The sequence below is a fragment of the Temnothorax curvispinosus genome, unplaced genomic scaffold, assembly GCF_003070985.1.
Source record: "Temnothorax curvispinosus isolate PA1 unplaced genomic scaffold, ASM307098v1 QBEX01000209.1, whole genome shotgun sequence".
Classification (NCBI taxonomy): domain Eukaryota; kingdom Metazoa; phylum Arthropoda; class Insecta; order Hymenoptera; family Formicidae; genus Temnothorax; species Temnothorax curvispinosus.
Window position 1 is genome coordinate 86,632 of NW_020209989.1, and position 14,845 is coordinate 101,476.

Here is a 14,845-nt window from a genome sequence, read left to right on the forward strand (position 1 = left end):
GTATTCCTTTAAATAATACGATATTCTTTGTAAAAAGAGATTAATTCCCCTGAGACTTTTATTTTAATTTTTACATGTATGCGGAAAATCTACAGATATGGCGTCGTTCGTATTAAAAAAGAACAAAGAGCGTATAAGATGAAGATAAAAAATATATTAAATCCTTAGAGTTATCGTTAGTAACATGGTTCGACGAACGTTCTTTTGTGGAGCGCTGAAAAAGAGGCGAGGACAGAGGAATGCTGAAATAATAATCTATTCGTTGTACAATTTATAATTCGCAACAAATGCTCGATAAACTTTATTCCACATCGTGCGTCACGTTGCTTTTCGGGACAGGTGTCTCGATTTAACATACAGATGTATGTTCGTAGTCGTTACGTATCTGTACAAAGCGACCCTTTCGGATGTATCTTTTTTTTCGGAAGAGGTATGTTAAGGTGAAAAATTCGAATACGTATGGATGTGTATGTGTGCACGCGACTGTCTGTCGGACGTCAGAAAAGGCATTATTATAGTCTTGTTCTCCATAAAACCCGAATGCAAGGCGAGTCTGTCGACATAAGGTCTTCGCATCAATTTGTAGGCTTTGCGTTATTAAGGCACTCTATGCCAGGAATATTACTTAGCGTTGTACGAACAGCAAAATGAGACACGAAACAGAATTCACGGGGAAGGTGTATGGTGGACTCAAATAGCTAAATGATCGTACGTGCGTACGCGGTTAACTAAATTAATTAATTATCGTTAACTAAATTAAAAGTACGCTAAAATTAACTGGACAGCGGTCTAACACATCAATCGACCCGTTGCTACTACAGTCGTTGTTGAGATTGGCAGTAAGACATGCGATATGACTTTCTTCGTTGTAAAAAAGCGTCTCTTTCGGTTTTTTAATATAACTCTCTGATATCGTTACCGCTATGTCGATTCGTCAAAAATAAATGATTGAAAATTCGCGGTTTTTTGTATAATTTTGATATATATATTATATATATAGTAAAATATATGCGAAATAAAGTTCGATGAGATTTAGTACGCAGAACGGGTCGTTTGTAAATCTATAACAAACTAACGTAAACGGTGTATTTAATCATAAACGGTATCATAATGAGATTCTCGATCGCGCCTTTCACGCGACAACGTTCGACATCGCTTCACGCGGCGTGAGATATTCGTAGCATTCTTTGTACTCTGATTACACGTGCCTCGCGCTTTCTTAACCGCGCGGCAAACGGAGTCTGATTCTGAATACCACTTCCCGCAACGTAATCTCGCAGTTTTTCGTACGTGACGTAGGCAGTAATAAAAAATCTTTCTCTTATTCGCGCGTACAACTTCTGCAGCGCCTGACTTTTGATTATCGAGTCCTCCGATATCGTTAGCTGCGCTCAGGAATCAATTAGTAGATCCAATTGACCGGCACCCACTGATGCTCCGTGGCTAAGGCATCCAAAGCTGCGATCACCTGCCTGAACGTATTGTCGAAGTCCTCGTTCACGATCACCTGGTCGATGTACTTCTCGTAGGCTCTCTGCAGAGCCGCGGATTCCTCCAACGTGGATTTCAAATCGTCCTCCTGTCAGATGAATCGTCAATCAATCTTTTGCTTTCAACGTCTTATTGTGTAAAAATATTCTTTTTCTAAGATAATGCTTTGTACGATGATTAGTTCATGATAAAAGCGGTGTGAAATGCACGAGATCACGAACGTAGCTTGATTTCCTTGTTTACGGTAAAGAAAAGTGTTTAGAGAGATATTTGATTTACTAGTAAGGACGCGAACTTGCCAAGAGAAAGTTGACATTTTCGTGGCTCCCGTGACTAAGCATTGAAGGGTTCTATTCTACGAACCAAAACGTAGGGAAATATCGTGCGAAATATAATTAAATCTATAGCTACTAATAATTTTGTAACATTCCAAATTATGGACGGTGTGTGAATATATGCTGCAAAAAATAACATAATCAAACAATACGAGTCATGCGATACAAACCTCGTATAAAGATGCGAGGGACTCCAGTGTCCTGGCTCTTCTCGAGCTGTACCTGATGGAACTCTGACGGTCGAACTAGCAAAGCCAACATCAAATTTATACAACGAATTAACTAAAGTGAGGGAATAAAAATGAAGTAAACGACGAAATAAACAAGTTGTCGCAAATAGATTGCTAGCATCACATGATAGTCGGTAAGAGGAGCTTCAAAGAGGACGTAGAAATTTAACAGAAAAGACGTAGGGAAAGACGATTTTTATAAAAATATAGGCGCAAGCTTTAGAATACCGTTAGATTTCGATTGCTGGCACCGGTTGATCTCCCGAGATCGTACAAAGACTTCAGCTGCTCCATCCCAGGCGCGGCGATAAATATGACGTAAGGCATAAACTCCGTGCTGTTATGGAGAATTTTGAGCGCGGCCGGACTGCAGTCCAGCACGCACATCTTGCCGGCCCTTATCAGTTCCCGCACCGAGTCCAGTTTCGTGCCGTACAAATGCCCGCCGTGTTCACCGTGCTCCAGGAACCTGTGTTCCCTAATGTCGGTCTCCATGGACTCGCGATCGGTGAACCAGTAACTCTTGCCGTCCTCTTCGAGGACTCTAGGCGGTCTCGAGGTGTCTACGAACAAATCACGCTCGCTCAGTATGATAATCAATGATATCTACCTTGATCAATGAAAAGCGAATCGAGGTTTTCTTACAGGGTACGATAGTGCCGAACTTTTCGGGATCACTGTTGATTAGCCTGTTTTTCAGGGTTCGTCGACCTACGCCGCGTGGACCGACCAGAGCCAAGGTCTTGCGTCGAAACGGCGGCATCCGAGCGACCTCCTCGTAGAGAAGCAACTCGGCACTGTCAAACTCGCCGTTCGACTTGGACTGGTACATCTTTCTCTTCTTCTTCTTGGATATTCTGGTGCCGCAGATGCTGATCTTGTGAACAAAATCGGCCTCGGGCGGCACGAACGCCTTTCTGCGCTCTTCTAACTCCAGCGAGGGTATCAGCCCGGGCGATCCGAGACCCTCACCCTCCACTCTTCGCGCCTGCCACCAGTTCGGATCCGCCTGGTCGACGATCTGGAGGATGTCGCCCTTCTGGAAAGGCAGACCGATCTCCCGGCAGGGCAGAAGCGTGTCGTCCGAGGGATCGTAGTCGAAGAGAGCCCTCATGTAACACTACAACGACAAATCAAATCAAAGGCGGTTCGATAAGATTGTTATGAATTTTCTCGGCGATTACGACGCCAACTTCGTGTTCTCCGCGCCCGAACGAGCGCCATAAGAAAGGGGAATGAGAACACGAGTTGTTAACAGAGGCATCGAGGTGGAAAAACAGCCTATAGCACTCACCGTGGACTTGAGAGGTCGATTCGCGTCCGAAGCGATACCTGGAGCCACTTTCAAGGATAGATTCTCCTTGGCGTCCTGGATCGCCTGTTGAAGTTCCTCGGGATTTCGAACTCTCTTGCCGTTGACCTCGAGTATCACCTCGCCCGTTTTCAAAAGCTCTTGACGAGCCGCCGTGCTGCCACCGAGGATCCTGGCGATGATCATATTGCCAGATTCATCTACCTGCACTGTCAGACCCTGGAAAAATACGAACACGGAAATAACAAAAGTGTCTCACCCTTGTTTAGCTACGTCGAATTAAATAAAGCGCATTTTGTTTGCGAGATTACAGTAGTTCCCAATGTCGGTTAATAAAGCCTTAAGCGACAACGTTAAAAATCGCTAGCCATATCTCGGCGCGTTGGAGTATCTTAAAGAAGCGCGCAGTACCAGAAAATCGGCGAAACACATGGCATGCCGGAGAAATAAACGTTCGTACTTATTTACGAACTGCAAGTGGCATCTTTGTCTTTTCTTCGAGCGTATAGCTGGTGGGCTAAGAGCTTCTTTCGCGATAACCTTTTCAATCTCGCCTTAGATAATACTAAATTTAGTTTCTCGCGTGTCGAATATTTTTCTTGTTAAATGTTTACAGTAACTACATTATTTTGAAAGAAGAAAATGAATGTTCGTTGTTTTAAAAAAGAACGGAGAGGAACTTTTAAATGGAGAGAGACTATTACATCGAGACTTAGAATTGATGGGCTGTCTTCTATCTAAATAATAAATAATGATACAATTATTTATTTTGCTGGAGAGTTTATTCCTATATCGTCTGGACTTACCAGGGGTTCGTCCGGTTGCCTCCGAAGGCCGACCACCCTGATAGGCATCTCCTCCCTCTTGTTCGTCGGCATCGTCAACACGAGCGGATCGGCCGATGTGGAAGGCGTTTCCCTGCGTTCCACGATCGCGTCGTGCGTCTCGAGGAGTGCTCTCAGATAAGCGTTGCCGAGAAGATTCACCAACTCCCTGGCGTGCGGGTTCCTGGAGGCTCGGAATGCGTGGCACACCTCGTCGACGATGTCACAGACGGACGAGCATATCGGCTCCACGGGCACCGGCGGGTCTTCGAGACGCTCCTGCACCTGGCACGCAGACAAGAAGAGAGTGGACTTCAAATCGGGACCTGTTAAAAACTGGTTTCTCACGGGCCTTAGAAATGTGACTCCTCCGCAACCCTATCTCTTTCACGCTGGCGCGTTTTGTTGATAATTTCAACCTATGATAACGTTTCTTTTCCAGTCGCGTTACGTTCGAGCGACGCTTTTCTGATTTTATTTCTTTTTTCATTATTTTATTCTGTTTCGCCCTGCCTGTAGATTCGTAATTATTTCTACATTATTTATAACCCGCGAAAATATAATAATAATCAGTCAGATGGAAAAAAGAAATTTATTGGTTCAATGTACCGTTAAATCAACAAATTTCTTCAAACATAAAAGAGCTGTGTAAGAATTTACGAATTACGGGAAAAAAATGCTAACGCGTTAATGATCAGTGACATGCAGTGATGTAAACTCTGATTGAGTTCAATCGGATTAGAGTTAATTTAATCGACACGAAAGACATTTAGTCCCACCCTACCCGGTGCGGTTCAGAGTTTACAATGAAGTAATTGGGAAAGTAGGTCATGCCGACTCGTTCGACGACGCGTTTGAGATGGCGCATTTTCGAATATACAGACGAATATACAGGTCTTAATGACCTGATTCCTTTGACAAATTCAGCTTGAATGTATCACTTCTTTGAAATACGACGAGATCTAAAAAGAGAAATTTGGGACGTATAAGCAACGGGCTTACAATCCCTTCTCATAAAAATTGCAAACCTCAAAGAAATCAATGAGGAAACCAAGACTCACGCAGGACTGTAACGCTAATGATAATAATGATGATACAAAAATAAACGAAAAACGTTCGACGTAAGCCCGCAAATCTTTCCTCGATCACTCTGCGATTGTCGTGCACGGTGACGAGTAAATGTAGATTGTCGCCGTAGAACGATGATTCACCGTTTAATTATTTCCTCTCGGGAATCGCAAACTCCCGCGACGATTCTTATACGCGATTACTACACTCGCGTTTTATCGCGGTCAGGCGAGAGAATTTCCTCATCGTATAACGTGCTCTCGCGACACGCGTTGCGGACAATTTCTCCCGATGATTAACGGGCTACGAGGACTTGCGACTCTTCCTCCGGACATTTTACAGTTTCCCGTATTTGTTCGATCTGTTTGCTCAACGCGCCTCGCCCACGTGCTCGCGTGTAGTTCAGACGCGAAAATCCGTAAATCGACGTCCGTCGCGCGAGATTTATCGACGCACTTCGTCGCGGACCATCAAGTCCGGCCGCGGTCGTTTTCTCGTCCCGTTTACTCCGCACGGACTCTCGCGCACAACGAGCGTTGTATCCGATTGCGTCGGGAGGGACGCGAGATTTACCGGAGGCTGCGTCCGAGACGCGCCGCACCCCGCACTTGCGTTTATGGACTATAAAGCCGCGGCATTTATTTATCCGCTTCGCTGCAAAGATCCTTTTGCGAGACGAATCGCTCGGAATTCGTTTCACTCCTCGAGAGAACGGGGCGACCGGGAGAGCGATCTTCGCGCAAAAAAGGCCGCACCTTGCCGCGCGAATTACGGCAAAGCGCGAGCGAGAGAGTCCCCACGTTTCTCTCCCGAGTATCATCAGGCGAGTCGAACCCGTCGAGCCTCTTACGTTTTCACTTTTTCTATCAAGTTAATCTCAATCCGCTTTGACGATCGCTAGAGCCATATACGATCCCGCCGATTCTCTCCCGGCTACCCCGTCGTTATCGCACGTCCGAACCCTTTCCCAATCGCTCCACTAACGGTACTTTCGTGTTTCTTCAGTCGCACCTCTCGGCAAACGGCTCACGTCCCACTCGCGAAGCAGAGCAACGTGAAATTGAGGATAATGATGATGATGATAATCTTCCGTCCACCTCGACAGACGTCTCTCTTACGAACTATATGCTTCCCGCGTTCCTCAGGAGTGACGTCTCACCTGGAGAAAGAGTCGCGACGCGGTGCTCCGTCCGAACTGGTGAAGCTAAGCGGTTCTAACTGGTCGTGGTCGGTGCCCCCGCGGTGGTATCGATCGGCGAGGGAGAGCCTGGCTCTCTCGAACGGAGGGAAACCAGATCGTCTGTCGCACGGGGCGGCAGAAGCGACTACAGTAGGATGCTGACGAGGGTGGTGCTCTCGGAGTTGGTAACGTACGCGCGACACTCTCGCGTAGTAAGCAGCAAGTCAGAAAAGTCTGCCGCGCCTACTGACGTCGCCTGGCCTCCCTCCGCATAGGCAGCCCGTTCAGGCGAGTCGCCTGCCGTTTCTGAAACAGGTGGGGGCCCTTCCTTCTCCTGGCCTGGCATGCACTCCGCTACGTTCGCTCCAGGAGCGTATCTCTCTCGTCCGGGTGCCACTGTTTCAAGGTCGGCGCAAAACGAAGCGAAATCGTGCGTCTTTGCGGACGCTCCAGGCTCCGTCTCTCTCGGACACTTTGCATACTCCTCGTTGACTCTATTGTTTATCGCGCCTTTCTCGTTCTCATCCGAGTCCGTAAATTATGATTCTATCAGGTCTATTTTAAATTAAATGAAGAATATGACATACTTGACGCAATTTTATAATTCAAGCCTTCGGAGTTGATCCAAAAGTCAAACCTTCTCCCTGAAATTTTTCGGAATTCGGAGATAAACCGTAAAACAAACGTACATTCCTCTTTTTTTATTACCATGAAAAAACATGCAAAAGATGAATATGGAACGTCCGCAATATTTACCGCTTTCGATAGAGAAAACGCTGTTGACACAAGTGAGGCATTTGTCACGTTTACGAGTCTTTACGAGTGATCCTGTTTGCAGAGGATTGCTGCAATCGAAACGACGTCAATGTCCTCTTTCAATGTATAATTTGACATTTCTCGAAAGTGGTTTAAGATAGTGGGACAGGTGGAAGCTCACAATGAAGAACCTCGTTCCGATTGTTTGTTTTGTAAACGAAAAAGAAACCCCTGTTTGGTGCAAATTAGTCACTTCTAGATTCTACGATAGGTAGAAAAAAAATGTTTTTTCGACCAAGTCGTAAAGATACTCCAATTGTGAAAACAAATTGCTCCCATTATTGCCCAAGAGCTGCATAGTCATTTAACAACCGGGAACACTTGAACCGCTCCGTTATTAAATGTGTCACCGTTTTGAGGACTCGGCAGTTTGCACGAGTCGAGTTACGAGCAACGTCAAGCCGAGTGACGTAACTTGCGCGTCCAGCAATTGAACACGCAACGATCAGCGAAATCAATTTCGCTACTGTTTGTATTCGCAACAAGAAAAGAGAAGCGTCTTTCGTCAATGATATCTCTACGCGCGAGTTAGAGTAGCGGTCATGCGGGAGAACCTTCACCCGAGGTAAGTGCGAGATAAAAAAAAAAAAAGAAAATATGTATGCATCTGATAAGAGCCACGGCGGAATTCAACGTACAGTCCTGTCACCCACACAGGCGGATCGACACGCATGTCGCGTGTGTGTTTCTCCCACTTCCTCCCGTGCGCGATCACAAAGCCGACTCACCGACTGAAATTACATATCGTCTCGTCGTACACGCTACGGACTTACAAAACATATTGCCGTCGGGGCACGCATGCTCGCGCCTGGGATTTCTGCACGGCGCGCGCGAGCGATGACTCCGCTCGCAGGCGCCTGATGTGACCTACGCTCAATCAAGAGGTCCCGCGGGGTCGCAGCCAATTATCCGTAATTATTATTACGGAGAGAAAGATGGCAATTTCGCCAATTGAGCGACTGTAAATCTCAATCTCCCCCTCCCGCGCCTCGCAGCATCTCGCACGCGGGATTGTAACGTTTCCTGCGGGATGATGCAGTGAATTGCCTCATCCAGGTGATTATCAGCAATCGAGAGTCTGACGAGGATTCTCTCCTTTCTCCTTTCTCTCTCTCTCTCTCTCTCTCTCTCTCTCTCTCTCTCTCTCTGCCACCTCGTTTCTCAAATGATCGGATTATCTCAATTGGACGTCCTCTCGACGTTTCTCGATTTTGCGACTTTGGCTTTTCCGCAAAGACGTCCCGTCGTGATCGTCAGCACTTTCCACTGTTGGCTCAATTCGGCGTAAAAGGCGGGAGACGTGAGCTGACTCTTTAACGGCTTCTTGACACCGGACATTCTTTACCTGCTGCGGTGCACGTGTTCTACCTGTGGCCGGTAGAAAATTATCGGAATGTAGGTCCCCGACTCTCTCGGACGAGGGGGAAAACGCGCGTATGCGGTCGAACAGGGAGAATGAAAAGACTCTCTCATTCAATATGAAATATTGCCTTGAAAAAGGGGAAAAAGTCCAATCAATCAAGAAGCCGAACAGTGGGAACGCATGCGATGTTTTTCCTAGCCTATCGCCGCTAATATTCTCATCGAAGGCCGGTATTCTCTTCGCGATCGCGGGAAGTGTGTCGCGACCGAAATAGCGTGGGTGTCGCGCGGATGTTTCGAGCGCGTGATGCAGGTACGTGAAGGCACGTAGAGGAGGCAAGGGAGAGAAATAAAATTAACGTTCTGGCACGCTCTAGGTTCCCGAAATTCCCTCTTTTTTTTCCCCCATTCTGAGTGACGAACGAGCTCTCCGTTCCGCCGCGACCCGCGCCGGAAGAGCGCGCGGCTCGACCGGATTCCAGCGGACTGATACTATCCGCGCTCCTAATTGTAAGCTAAAATTGTAGAAGGACGAAACTTATTTTATTGAAATTCGGGATTATCTGACGTGCCGAGTTTACAAAAGCGATATTTAACTCAGAGGATATTATAAAAAGGTTTTAGAACTATATAGATTTTAGTTTGGAGAGTAGGCTACTCTCCCCGAATTTCAATAGAATAAGTTTCGTCCTTCTACAAGAGTAGGTATTGCATCGGTGAGGATATTCTTTGGACGCACAGCGAGTAAATATATCAAGTTAAATTTATGTATTACTGTGTTGTGTTAAAGTGAGAGTACCACCGGCGTTAAGTATAAACGATCGAAACGTTACTGCTCCACGGTAAGTTACTGCCCCGTTCCTCGTGGAGGCTGCACAAGCCTAGATTTCGAACTATATTTAGAAATTAGAGAACTGCACATTTTCTCTCCGCAGGAATCGTGCACTATACACCGTAGCCGTACACAAAAATATTTCCTGATTTAACCGAGTTTATTTCGGTCGTGATCACGCGTTTATCACTATAAATGATCGATCAACGTTCACGCAGGACGGTTCAACGACACGGATTGTTCGGGCAGACGGCCAGAACGTTTGAGCGAACGTTTCTATTTTTTTTCCATTCAACGACATAATCAGAGAAATATCATCGATGGGTAAGAACCGCAGACAGGTCCCTCATAAATTTCCACGATCATAGTAAACACCGTTTGATGAGCACACGGACACGCGTTCGACGCTGTGCGCGCGATGTGTATAGACTGGAATGATATCCATTCGCGCTTTTACGACCCGTTCAAAGTGAAGAAAATTGCGAATCGATGTCGTTTCCCGTTAGAATTTCTCGTATTCGACGCCGAACGATGAAAACGAGAAATTAAAAGCGAAAGAGAGGAACCCTTTCACGTCTAAAAAAAGAAAAATTCAATTCTTTTTTCACATTCTTTTACATTAAAAAATCCAACGCCAATGATAAGATGTTTTTTGTGGTGTTTCTCATACCTAATCTACTGACGAATAAAAAGTCAAAGAAGTCAACGGAGATCCAAGCACATTCGGGTAATCTCGTGGAACGATCTCTCGGACCGCGATTCAATTCTGAGATAAGGATCACTCACCTTTACGAGAGACGTGACGACCGGGCTGTCGAGGAGGCCCTTCAGGAACAGCAGATCCGTGTCGTCGGCGACTTTGCCCAGCTCCTCGATGTTGTCGCGCACGTGCATGAACGCGGCTGGAACAGTAACGACGCACTTGTTCATAATCAGCTGCGGATTCACCGGTGCCGGGAAGAGCACATCGGCCGTATGCGGCATATGCGGCATGCGGCATGTGATCGCGATGGCAGCAAGTGGAAAGAAAGAGAAATAGAGAGGAAGAGAGGCTGGAAGAGGGTGACGAGGGAGAAGTGGGATGCCAACACGGGGGTCGTAGCGACGCGAGAGTGAACCCGGGCGTGGCCCATCTTTCGGCCTGATCAATATCGTCAGCTACAGGTGGCCTGTCACGCGAGATCTCCCTCGACCTAAGCCTCAAACATTTTTTCTACGACTGTTTATCGCTTTCTCTTGACGAGCGCGAAATGAAGTGAAGCTAAACGAAATCGAAATAAATTTACAAAATGAACAATACGCGCGAGAGCTCAGAAGAGTTCTGAACAACATTCAGAATTGAATACCGATACCGATACTAACAAAAAATGTTTATTGTATTGACGCGAATAAAGAAGTTTTGCAATTCAGCGCATAATTAGAAAGAGAGTGAGAATAATAATTTATAAGTTTTTCTTGGGAGTTGAGAAATTATAGGCGGACGCTTTAATGAGAAACTAGAAGTAGTGCGCGAGTGTGCATAACGGGGTTGATCTTACTTCGAATAAGCTCAAGGGTCTCGCGGAGCGCAAAGTTGTTAAATAATATATCCAAGAGAGTTCAATTAACGTCAGCTCTATTCGTGGCTTTAAGTCGTTACGCCTCCCCAAGGCCTCTTAGGCATTATTATCACGTTCCATTTAAGTAGAGTTACACCTGTTGGCGGTTCGATATTATCGATCGCGATATTTCTGCTACTCCTTTAAATCCGTTTGAATATTATCACCTCTACGACAAACGAACGAAACAAAAATATATCTAGAAAATTTACACCTCGTTCGCAGTTTTAGAAACACGGCTGTGGATGTTTCATGACGGCTGTGCACGGCTTGTCAATTGATTATGCTCCGGTAACGCGTTTGGAACTCACGACTATTCGATGAAAAGCCACTTGACTATGTAATAATAACCTGCGCCAACTATGCAGCATATGAATGATAAATGCATGCCATTATAAAGCATTGAAGCATGGCTGAGAGACCCAACGCGCACGGAATACGCTACCGGTTTACGCTCACGAATTGAGTGAATATATTTTTTACGTCTGTTGCTTTAGCGTCGACATCGTGTTATAATATAAAAGCAATAAAGCATGTAATACATTAAAATATATATGTATATACCATAGATACGTCTATGGTATATACCTATAATATAATAATTATAACAGTAGTTATAATTACGAAAATATATAAAAAATTATATATACAATTATTTATACAAATTATGTCATTATAAATTGATTATTTTCTTACTACGCCGTTCTTGCGCCTTTCTTTCTTTCTCACTCTCTTTCTCAACAATATTACCAATTTAATTAGCTCATTAAACGCAATTCCGAAGTGTATTGCTATACGCGCTGATGAATTTTACAGTTGAAAGTCATTAACCGAAAGGCGTAATCGTTACACCACGGTCGACGTTAAAATAAAAGGGAATAGCAAACGCGGGCGGGAAAGGGTGGGAAGGGAAGGAATTAAAAATATGCGGCCGGCGATAATATTTGCACTCGCTCCCACCGGATGTTCGGAGGAAATTGTGCTTCGCTATCAAGAATGCGTACTTGTATACACGTAAAGTGAGGAAATATTTCCCTTTAATTTCGAGAAAGCCGTGACGACAATTTCGCCGGAAACGTCGCTTTCGTTGATTACGCGCGCGAGAAACCATTCTAATCTATGACTTCGCGCATCGATGTTCCATCGCGCGACAACAGACAAACTTTACCGTTGTCGATTTGATGGATAATCGTGCCGTTCATGGCGTCCATGCTCGCCAACAATCGCCGATCCTCCACCTTCTCTTTTCTTCCGAAGAAAACCATGATAACGACATTCAGCTTCGTACTCCCTTCCGGAACACAAGACTCTTTTCCCCGGACAGCCTTCTCGATTTCAATAAAACTCCGCCGCGAGTTTATTTACGCTTTCTCACATTCACATTATTACTCCTTCACGTTTTCCATCACATTTTTGCGCCGTAAAATTGTCGTTATCTCGAGATTAAAGTACCGCTTTATCTTCTTTTAACGCGGAAGGCAACTCGAGATTAAAAACTTGAGTCTCACGAGGTCGCCACGAATTGCAAATCACTATTAAGGCCCGATTGTTCCAACCTGTTGGTAAACTAACTAATAGTTAAATCATATATGTCTTTGTTTATCCTTTACATTAGACAAAGATAGACATATGATTTAACTATTAGTTAGCTTACCAACAGGTTGGAACAACCGGCCCTTAATCATTTGCGCATTAATTACACCGTTAATTCACCGTTTAACACAGTTTATCAAGGAAAAACGTCTCCGTCGTTGCTTTCCTTGCTGCCGCTTCGCAGTGAATGGAAACACTGTCTTACACTTGCCGGGGGCCCCGAGGGCCCCTGGTCCAGACGAGGGGACCGCAAGCGGCACCCCGCCGAGGTAAGTAGTGGGGCGACTAAGGAGGCAGGCCCGACCGATGCTTGTTGACACGGCACGGCTTCGAAGTCACGTAACTTATGCTGCTCGCTACGCTCGGAATCCTTGGATGATGTATGCGCCGATATATCACACACGAAGAAATCGCGCGGGAAAAGTGAGAGACCGGGGCGACGAAAGAGAGACGAAAGGCGAACGAGAGAAATCGGAGGGGAGGACCTCGATCGAGAGGAAACGTAAGCGCCACTGGCTGCCGACTGGCTTCGGAGATTCAAAACTGGCTTCTATACGAAAGGTCGGGGTCCATGCAGTCAGAAACGAACCAGCTGGTGACTGCTGGTGAACCAATGGAGGGGGCAGAGCACGTAGAAACGGGAAAGAAGAGAAGAAAAGTGGAGAAGAGGCGGGAATATCGCTGTGCGCCGATTGTCAGCATCAATCGCGATTTCAGGATCTTTCTTCACGGAAGTTCCTTTTATTGTGCCCGAAGTGACGATACGTATCCCGATGGGGGTAAGACGCGATTTATCGTATCGCTGAATCGGCGAAAGTGTAGAAAGATCGAAGAATCTAGGATCAATTCAATTAGAATCGGGGCAATAACGAGAGCGGAGTAAATACGACGTCCATTCGTTTTCGAGTGACGGCGCAACTTTCGTAACACCTTTTTGATGGCGACTATTAACTTTATCGTACGAAAACGTAGCTCCTTTTATCTCAACTATTAAGTTTATCTCGATTAACAGTACATTCAGTAATAAAAATGAAATTGGCAATATGCGTCTTCTCCGAAGGGAGAAAACGGCGAAAGGCAAAACAACGTGGTAATCGTTGAAAGCAACAAGAAAAAAAGCATTCGTTGGTTCGAGGAGATGTGAAGAAAGCGTGATGATGGAGATAAATAGGGTAACTCATACAAAAAGAGAAAAGAACGAGGCGGAGAAACGTGGGAACAAATCCGATAAAAGCAGGATCTCTCTGGTATCCGGAAACCAGACGCCGGAAGTGTTTCTAAGAGTCTTCCTCACTGCGAGAAGGAGGAAACGATCAGTGGTAGCTTTTCTCGTTCAAGGTTGCGCGCCGCGAGCACGTCATTGATCGCGGGGGATTTTCCGTCGTCCGGAGAACACGTGCGTGACGATCGATCGAATCGCAAACCGTGGATGAACTTTGGAAGACCCGCCCGCGCCGGTACCGATAGATTCGCGTACGGAATGTTACATTATATATAATACATATATAGAGCAGTCGGTGCATTTTTAGTATTTTACATTCGCTCGTTGAGAACTTTAACGATGTGACATTTATGCCCATTTCTACCAGATTAACTTTAATCACGGTTTAACTTATACTTTCTATCTTTTTCTAACTCTTAGAACTAGGAAAAGAAGACACGTAAACCAAGATTAAAATTAACCTGCGTTGATAGAAATGGACATTAATCGGGCAAATACCTCGATCGTTGAAAATCGGAAAAACGACATGTGATATTTCGCGAGAGAGGTGTCGAACAGATCGAAACTTCAGGAATTCCATACGGAAATCTCGCATCTAATGATACACGCTCCACGGAAGCGGATTTATATTTCCGGTCCAAAACTTACTTCGTAAGTTTTTTCCTATTAGGCTTACCTGAGGTGGAGTTTAGATCTTTCTTTTGGACGATCGACGACAGAGCGGAACACCCGCATATGTCCTCGATGACGCTCCCCCCCGATTTGCTCCTCCTCATCTCGGTTGATCCTCTCTCGATGATCCCGAGCGATGTCACCCCGGTCGATCACTCGGGTCCTCCGCCACCGCGAGACCGGCCATTACGACGGTTCCTCGTGGACCGCACTCTGATCCTCCGGGATCACCGTCATCGTTCGCCGCGCTCCTCGTAGAAGGTTCCACGTGCTATTGCGAGCCGTCGGCTTCCTGACGGCGAATCGACGG

General features: G+C 45.8%; 1 protein-coding gene across 3 annotated transcripts; it reads right to left on the bottom strand.

Moving 5' to 3' along the window:
- Positions 1–44: 44 nt before the first annotated feature.
- LOC112465074 (MAGUK p55 subfamily member 2) lies at positions 45–14,839 on the bottom strand. 3 transcript variants are annotated; one of them, XM_025032484.1, is made up of 8 exons: positions 14,540–14,839; positions 10,237–10,352; positions 4,175–4,477; positions 3,351–3,587; positions 2,702–3,176; positions 2,285–2,619; positions 1,997–2,071; positions 45–1,579 (listed from the first exon to the last, which is right to left on the bottom strand). In XM_025032484.1, the coding sequence occupies exons 1-8, from the start codon at positions 14,637–14,639 to the stop codon at positions 1,403–1,405; spliced, it is 1,818 nt and encodes a 605-aa protein (XP_024888252.1). In that variant the 5' UTR covers positions 14,640–14,839; the 3' UTR covers positions 45–1,402. The 3 variants fall into 3 exon arrangements, with proteins under 3 accessions (XP_024888252.1, XP_024888325.1, XP_024888389.1); XM_025032557.1 differs by lacking the exon at positions 14,540–14,839 and adding an exon at positions 12,217–12,579; XM_025032621.1 differs by lacking the exon at positions 1,997–2,071.
- Positions 14,840–14,845: the final 6 nt, after the last annotated feature.